At 42.0% G+C, this 9,075-nt stretch overlaps 1 protein-coding gene across 1 annotated transcript; it reads left to right on the plus strand.

Moving 5' to 3' along the window:
* The first annotated feature begins 723 nt into the window (after nt 1-723).
* LOC118229010 (protein Dr1) lies at nt 724-4,754 on the plus strand. Its single transcript, XM_035420623.1, has 3 exons — nt 724-1,519; nt 1,894-2,057; nt 3,495-4,754. The coding sequence occupies exons 1-3, from the start codon at nt 1,300-1,302 to the stop codon at nt 3,636-3,638; spliced, it is 528 nt and encodes a 175-aa protein (XP_035276514.1). The 5' UTR covers nt 724-1,299; the 3' UTR covers nt 3,639-4,754.
* Nucleotides 4,755-9,075: the final 4,321 nt, after the last annotated feature.

The raw sequence follows: 9,075 nt of genomic DNA on the forward strand, positions 1-9,075 counted from the left end.
CTTGCTGCAAGTGCAGCGTCGAGAAACAAAATGTACTGAACCCACACTGTGCAATTAAAGGAGAGGAAATGACAGAGACCCAGTCCTCTCATGTCGCCATCTGTTTCACAGACAGGCAGACTGCAGGCTTCAGGGCTCCCCTGCTCACATTCACTGGCCAAGTCTCACAAGCTGTTTCAAGCACACAACGGCATTGGTGATCTCAGTGTCAACAGAAATAGTCTGAGAAAATCTGCCTAAACTATGTGTGTTGCAGTTAAAATGGATCAAGTGGCAAACTAGTGGACAGTCTCCCCCTTTCTGCTCCATTTCGAAATAATTTTGAACTATGGTAGCACACTGATTTACACTATGAAATCTAAACGATCAAACAAACAGCAAATAAACATCTTTATCACGAGACGTATTCATGTTTTAGATCCTAAAAAAAACAAGGCCACCCCAGCTCATTCACATCATAGACGTCCCGAAATTGTTACCGATTAAATCTGATGGAATTATTACAGTACAGGGTTTTCATTCCTATATTATTAATATGAATTACCGCAAAACCGCGTCACTGTTTTAGAAGATGGAAAATATATGATACATTAATGATTTCTCATCCAAGTAACAACAACAAACGGTTGAAACTATAGACACAAGTTTATAGCGTATCACGCACAGAGCCACAAGAAGCACCACGCTGTTCAATGCAAGCGGAAGTAGAATAAATGAGTGCTTCAATGTTGGAAAGATCGTTTCCGGAGAAGGTTTGAGCTTGTTCCGGTGCTGACATTAGTGGGAATAGCTAGTCAGCCAGCTAACAGTCGTATGAATTAGCTAGATAATTCACCCACAAGGATTTTAAGCTCACACTTTCGGAAATCTGGTTACAATTTTTGGAAGAAAAGTAGGCACATTTCGAACAAGTGGAACGACAATGTCGCTGACACCGGTCACAGTAGCTACAAGTTAGCCAGCTTGCTAACTAGCTATGTTCACAACAAAAAGCGTTCGTGGGAACATCGTTCACCGGCGTGGGGGACCAGCAGCTGCTCTTGTTTTTATTGACTTCAGTCAGTATTTTTGCTAGTGGTACCTCTATCACATATATAGCTATATATACACTTTCAACTTCAATTAAACTATAGTGGACGGGTCTTCGCCGAGTTTACGTAACTTAGCTAGCTAGCCAGTTTACTGGTTTTGTTCGGTTGTGGATAGCCGGTGAATCTGTCTTAACATTAGGCCATCGTAGAATCCCATTGCAGATATTCATCGTTTTTTTTTTAACTTTGAAACGGAAACTTTTAAACGATGGCCTCTTCGTCTGGGAACGACGACGATCTCACCATACCAAGAGCAGCTATTAATAAAATGATCAAAGAAACTCTCCCTAACGTTCGGGTTGCAAACGACGCCAGGGAACTCGTGGTGAATTGCTGCACTGAATTCATTCACCTCATATCGTCAGAGGCTAATGAAATTTGTAACAAGTCTGAAAAGAAAACAATTTCTCCCGAACACGTTATTAATGGTAAGTTCCTCCAAATGTATGTATACTGTAGCCTGTGTCCCGATGTTAATGTATCATTGCTTCGGTCAATTGCAACGATTTTTTTCCTCTCTAAAAATGGCCAAACCCTTGGAATTACGCATGTACTTTAGCTAGGTATTAATGTACTGTTGTATGGTTTTGCTATGCTGTTTAATGTGTTGCCAGTCAGTCCATTCCCTGATCAATAAACCTGAACCTTTTTGTAAACTGGTTTGTTGTGAAAACGAAATCGCTGACCTGGGCGTCAGTGTAGGCATGATTTGTGACTTCAGTGGATAGATCACTATCTAAACCTACTATTGTCCTTTAATCAACTGAATAATCTTTTTATTTGCATCCTTGTCTGTGCGCAGCACTTGAAAGCTTGGGCTTTGCGTCCTACATCACCGAAGTGAAAGACGTCTTGCAGGAGTGTAAAACTGTAGCACTTAAACGAAGAAAGGCAAGCTCGCGCCTAGAAAACCTTGGCATTCCAGAAGAAGAGCTGCTCAGACAGCAACAGGAGCTGTTCGCCAAGGTAAAAGTCGCGATCTGTGAGCTTCTGACCGCTGTCTCGCCGCTTATGAGTGTGGGGCGTGTCTGATGGCTGGTAGTTGATTAGCAGTACAAATGAGCTCTCTGACTGGAGGAGCTGGACCTCTTTTTTTTTCTTTTTTTTTTTCATTCGACCTCTCCTGCAGGACCCATGTAACAATGTTGCGTTTGTGTTTTTGGTTGAACTTGCCTTACCGGCGCTTGGATACAAGTCCAGTCATCCAGACAAGTGTGCATCACAGTACTAATTATAAAATAGAATTCTACACGTTCAATCAAAGAAACTACAATCATGTCCACATTTGGTCTCCCACTTGATGGATTTCTGTAGTCTGCTTGAGATGCTGTTTGTATTACATGCTAAGGGGTACTGTGGTAATTCGTATGGCAGCTGACTTACTCTGACATTATGTACTCCGCCCTCACTACCAGTCCATCAGGAAAGACTGCAGAAGACTGAGCGTGTGTCTTGGAGGGTGGATGCATCTTCAGCCTCTGAATTTCCCATGTTACTTTGCTTCACATAGTTTATCTTGAAATGCACTTGCTCCTGAAAATTATTGTGCGCTAACTGAAAAAAATAATTTAGGAGTACATCTACTAATTGGGATGCATTAGTGTGCTCATAAATTTTTTAGCTTAGGAGCAAATGTGCTCTTTGGCGGGGGGGGGGGGGGATTAGCAAAGAGCACTGACCATCATTATTTAATTGGGAAATTTAATCACAATGGTCAGTTTTCCTGCTGTGTGGAGGCTTGATGATGACAGAAGTGTTAGCATGTGATTGTTACCTGCTGGCTCTGTGCGGGGTCCTGCCATGTTTGTGTTACCTGTGTGCGCGTGGTCCTGACGCATCTGAATTGTGTGTATGTGTGTGGTCCTCCTGACATGACTGCGTTACATGTGTATTCGTGGTCCTGACGTGTCCCTGTTATGTGTGTGTGCACATGGTCCTGACGTGTCTGTGTTGCATGTGTGTGCCTGATTCTGATGTGTGTGTGTGTGCGGTCCTGACGAGTGTGTGTGTGTGTGTATACATGGTCCTGACGTGTGTGCGTGGTCCTGATGTGTGTGTGCTCCTGACGTGTGTGTGTGCGTGGTCCTGATGTGTGTGTGTGTACGTGGTCCTGACGATTGTGTGTGTGTGTGTGTGTGGTCCTGATGTGTGTGTGTGTGTGTGTGTGTGTGCATGGTACTGATGTGTGTGTGTGTGCGTGTCCTGACTTGTCTGCGCTGTGTGCTCCTGATGTATGTGTGTGCGTGTGCGTGCGTGGTCCTGATGTGTGTGTGTGTGTGTACGTGCGTGGTCCTGATGTGTGTGTGTGTGTGTGTGTGCGTGGTCCTGACGTGTGTGTGTGTGTGCGTGGCCCTGGACGTGTCTGTGTTGTGTGTTCCTGACGTGTGTGCGTGCTCATTGCAGGCGCGGCAGCAGCAGGCGGAGCTGGCGCAGCAGGAGTGGCTGCAGATGCAGCAGGCTGCGCAGCAGGCGCAGTTGGCCGCCGCGTCGGCCAGCGTGCAGCAGGCGGGCTCCTCTCAGGACGAGGACGAAGAGGACGACATGTGACCCCCGCACACCGTGGCCCCGCCCCAATCTCCCTACCCACCCCCCCTGTGAGGAAAGCGCCATCACTGCCTGGCTGCTCCTCCTCTCTCCCGGGTAGAACATCAACAGTGTCGAGATTTTGGGACCCTTCCTTCCCACCAGCTTAAAAGGACTCGTGCCCGTTTTCACTTTCACTGCGAGGCTTTGCCTCCTGTTAGACTTTGTCAGGCTGGAGTCGGGAGATCTCCACCATCTTGATCTCCAGCCCCTCCCACCCCATCCCTCCCATTCTTCCGGCAGTGTGGTTAACAGTGTTTTGACATTATTCAAAGGCATATTCAGGATATGCGCCCTCCGTATCAGTTGGTTTTTTTTTTTCCCCCATCCCTTTATCTTTGGCTTTGTAAGGATTTGTTCTAGATTTGTCACGTTCCTGTGCGTGGAAGATTAAAGAGGCGTCAAGTGAAAGTCGAACAGAACATGCAATCGTTCACTTGACTGGCAGGATCATTGTAGATGGGTAACCTTCACATTCTCCAAATATTGACCTCTTTATGTTATGTGACGTTTTTTTTTTCTTCCTATATATTCAATTAAAATTTCAGTTAAATAATTGTTGCAAGAAGATGTTCTTGCTTGAAGAGATTTTTTCCCCCTCTCTGAGTTTCATTGAGGGTTTTTCTGTAAATTGAATTAAAAATGTGACTATGTGAACTTTAGGTATTTTTTAAGACATTGTGTATTTAGGGCTAGCCCCAATTCCCCAATACAGTATTGCGGTGAAAGTAAACCCTAATGGATATAGGAATTACTTTTTGTCTTGTAGAACCAAAGAGAAGAATAAAATGAGAGAAACAGTAGAAAGATGGATTTAAATGTGAGAAACTATGGATTGTCATTAAGTGAGTGCTCTCCATAGTATTTTATAGCTACAACAAGCTGGTGAACTGTAACATCGCTAAATTGGTTTTGACATGGAGAGCCATCCTTTTTTAAGCGATGTGTAAAAAAAAGCTGCATTGTGGATGAGTGATGTTTTGACTTCTGATTGGTTACAGCTGTTCGTAATGACCGTTCTCTTGCCTTCTCACAAGCTGTATTCTGAGCAATAAAGTCCACGTTTTATAAAAAAGAAAACGAAAAGCCTCTCTATAACCTCTCTGAAAGGATTAATCGCAGCTTTATAAACACGCCCTAAGTTACTATAAGGACCTGTGATGTGCTCAAATCTGCTCTGTTAAATTGCCTGGATATATCATATCCCTTTTCTGAGGAACTTTTGCAGAACAACTGGAGTAAATGCGGGTTCGTTTTAACCAAACATGCTGTAAATACTTTGAAAGCCAGAGGGGCAAGCAGTGTTTTGCATCATGAATCCGACGCTTCCTAATTGTTTCTAAATTTCATCAGGCCACTGCAGCTGGGACAGGATCGGTCCTGTCCGGCTGGTCTTCAACCTGCCGAAATTCACTTGTGAAACATCAGTTTTGAACTCCCGTCACTGGCTTCTGGTGACTGCCTGCATTCGAATAAAATCTCCCACACTGACATACCTGGCTACTAACTGCAATGGCCCTTTCTGTCTGCTGACTGTGATCCCACCACACGATCACAGAGAGCTCTCCATTCAGCATCCTCCTGCCAGCTGGCTGCCCCATCCCACATCTTCGCTCACCTCATCCCGCAATGGTGGAACAACCTGCCGTAATCAGGAAGGTAGATTCACTGGCCATCTTCTGAAAATGTCTCAAAAACTCGCATTTAAAAATTACACCTCACTTTTTTTAGTTGCTTCGGCTAAAAATGTCCGCTAAATGACTGAATTGTAAATTCACTGATTGTGTAATTTGACTTCTGACCACAGGGTGGTGCTGCGGTTATGACTAAACGGAAATATTGACTAAAGATCCTGCTTATTAGCGGCTCTGGTGCTGTTCAAATGCACTTAATATGTGGTGGTCTGCCCTAGGTTAACAACTTCTATCGTATGCTGTCTTGATCTCTGCTGAAGTATAAATATGTGCCGTTGGCGTTGGCTCCAACTGCCACGGGGATTGACAAACTTAACCAGAAGCATCCAGAGAGATCTGGTCTGTATGAAAGTCTGATGAAAGTCTGGTCTTTGCACCGCTCCGTGTTTGAGTTGGCTCAAGCAGAAAGATGATTAGATGAAAGCACGTCCATTTTGGGACCAATGCAGAGGTGGTAGAGATTAACAATTGATAACGATGGTTACAGTGATAATTAACAGAACAAAATGGTTAGTTCTGAGAAAATGTCAGTCTCTTCTCTATCTTGTCATGAAAGAGATGACACTGGATTCACTGCTTTTCATTATCACTAGACGCACACAAGTTTGAGTCATTGGTATTTGCATTTTGGCTGAGGGGGCCATCAAGTAAGCTTTTATGCGTAACCTCTATTTCACTGAAAAAAAATGGTCTGACTCCGAGTTTTCACCAAATAGGGCTTTTTTGGTTGAGAATAACAATTACACTGCCAACTATTTTGGGTGGAATGAGTATTTGTGATAAAACAGAGATTAAAATGGAGATTACAGGTACATTTTAAAAGGCTTTAGCGCATTTGGGGCAAATTGATGTTCTTGTAATCTATAGCCTATCGTATTGTGGAAAAATATCTCAGATGTAAAGTAGGCTACCACAAAGGCTAGCCAAGCCCACAGGCAAAATAACCCGAAGTGCGCTCGAAAGTGGTTTCCTTTATTTAAGCTTGTTTAACGAGCTCGTTTTAAGTCGCATGCCTCCGCAGAAACATCTGTGCTTTTTGCTGAGTCATGCATTTTCTTGTTTAGTTTTTCCAGTTCTGTTTAGTTAGTTTTGCAGTCCACTACCATGCGGCAAGAGATGAAAAAGAAAAAATATGCTTCTATGGCAATAAACAGAAAGCTAGTATTCTACATTTTGCGCACATTCTTTAAAAACATTCGTTTTCAATGGACTTTTATTTATTTTATTTTTTTTTATAGAGCAGTGCTTCTGAATTACAATAGCTTACAATTTTGGGATTCTGAGATTTTAGTAAAATGGTTTTTAACATAAGATCATTGTGTTTTTGTTACACAGTAACACCTAAAATAATTTCTTAAATATGTGAACATTAGCTATACTACGTACACGAGGTACACAATGCCAATATGGGACAGAGAAAAGATTTGATCTATCAAAACCACATCTGCAGTTGAACAATTATAAACCCTTTCTTTATATACGTTTATGCGTTTGTTTCTCAAATAGCATGCGACCAACAAATGACTTATTTACTTAAATAAATTATACCATGCATTAATGAAATATAATTGCCAAAAACAGTTCCACCAAAAATCAGGGCCAGCATAAGACCTCAAGCGAATAAAGCTATTCAACAAATATTCTGTAATTTGAATTCAGCCTCAATTGCCTTAGCTGTGTGCGTTCCTGTCTGGCCAATTAAATCGCTCTCTTTGTGCAATTATAGAGCTGGAGGGAGTATTTTAGTTGGTACCGTCTTTAGTCAGAGCCGCTGAGCCGGTTTATTGACGCGACCCTTTCGAAACCAGAGGAAAATGAAGGGCCAATCTAAATATTGTTGTACAAAGAACGGCGTCTCTGCGTGATCCTCTTGAAGACACTGCAACATCGCCGCGGGAGCGTCTATTCGATCTTTGTGCGAAACGAGAAAAGGGGGAGCGGGGGGGCTCCCGAAAAACTCCCACGGAATAGCCAGGCCTATCCTGCACCGTGTATTGAGTGCCTCAGCAGGCGAGCTGGGTATTACCCTGTCCGAGAGCCGCGAATTCCGGAGAGCTCTTTCTGTCTTTCGCGCAGCTGGTGGCAGGGGGATATTACAGCATGAAAGCGGCGCTGTCAGTCTCAATCATTGTTACTCAAGCTGATGCATTCCAGAGGTTCTGCTGGTCTCCATATTTTATGGCAAACTCCAGAAATAGTGAAACGGCGGGTGTCGGCATTTGTATGCACGTCCACAGAATTAGAAAACGTAGGCCTACTGCATCTATTATTTCGCGGGGGCTCTCTCCACGAACCAATAGTCATTTACAAACATTTCGGTATCATTTACGTGTAGGCTATTCCCTCTTTTGTACATGAAGCTAAAATAAGCACACTCTTCAAGCACACGTGAAATGGGGTGAAATGTTTTTATGCCTAAATTTGAAACATAAAAGTTCACATAATTCCAGTCTTAAAAAGTACTCCATCAGAGTTGATTTCACACTGAGAATTTTGTATGTGCTGTGTTTCCCATCATGCAGCCCAATCCACATAATGGCGCACCCCCAAAATGTGCTGTGCAGAAAAATAGCCTACACACATGGACAATGCATACATATAAAGACAATTAAGGCATTTTTATAGGACAGTGCTTATTTATTTATTACATTGCATCCCAAATTGTCTGGTTCAGACAGGCAGTCCAAAGGGTTAAGGACCACTGCAGTTGATCCATACATTTACATTTTTTATAGTTTTTATTGAGTGGAGGCTTTCATCCACCAGAGCTACTTAAAACGCAGTGCATACAAAACCATTACACCATTCATTAATTATACCACAGAACCCATACAAGTATTATAGGGCAACTCGTACATTATTGAAAAGAACCCTTGAACTTAATTGTTTGATGGAAATGCTTTAAGATGTGATAGGATGTGAGGAGGTTCTTTATTATTTTCAGGTGACCAAAAATCAAATAGCCTAGTAATTTGGGGGAGAGCTATGAATTTGCCCACAACAGTGAATATTGTTAGCATCTATACACTTTGAAAATACATCTCAAAGAAATTCATTAGGTGATTTACAATTATTATGACTCCCAACAAAGCAAAACAGGCATAATGGAAGATATTTAAAGACATGGTAGCAACAAACCTGTCGTACTTAGGTGATCAGAATCATCAAAATAAAAGTGGATTTGAAACACCTTTCCCACAATATTGTGAAATATCATTCAGGATTTGAAACTCCAACACAAAATGAGAAGAGGACATACCATACGTTATAAAATTGGTGTGAAAATTAGTATAGTATTAAATTTCATAAAATGAATACTGATATAAAAATACTGATAGAAGCATATTTGTGTTATAGACATATTTAACTAATAACAATACCAACAAATATATTCACAACCAAAAATTTGAAATATTTAACTTTACAAATGTAATAAACAAAGACTACATTCTATCTGCAATATTAACTTGGCACTGTTTAAAAATAATAATACATAACATAAATAATTTGGGCAGTTGTGCTATATGCTGGGAGTTGTGCTGCATTTTATTTTTTTATTGAGAATGCAGAGATCAGGCAGGTGCCAACAGGTAGCATTGTAGGCTCTAGGTATGAGCGTCCACTGACACAAGAAGAGGGCCTCTGTTAAATGGTCGGTCACATATTATTATGTGGCTCTGGCGTGGCTCTTCCTTCTAGAGGAAGAA

Source organism: Anguilla anguilla, chromosome 6 (genome assembly GCF_013347855.1).
Source record: "Anguilla anguilla isolate fAngAng1 chromosome 6, fAngAng1.pri, whole genome shotgun sequence".
NCBI classification, from domain to species: domain Eukaryota; kingdom Metazoa; phylum Chordata; class Actinopteri; order Anguilliformes; family Anguillidae; genus Anguilla; species Anguilla anguilla.

Coding starts and splice junctions, on each gene's coding strand:
- LOC118229010 (XM_035420623.1), top strand. CDS start 1,300: ATGGCCTCTTCGTCTGGGAACGACGACGATCTCACCATACCAAGAGCA. Junction 1,520..1,893: donor TCCCGAACACGTTATTAATG/GTAAGTTCCTCC, acceptor GTCTGTGCGCAG/CACTTGAAAGCTTGGGCTTT. Junction 2,058..3,494: donor AACAGGAGCTGTTCGCCAAG/GTAAAAGTCGCG, acceptor TGCTCATTGCAG/GCGCGGCAGCAGCAGGCGGA.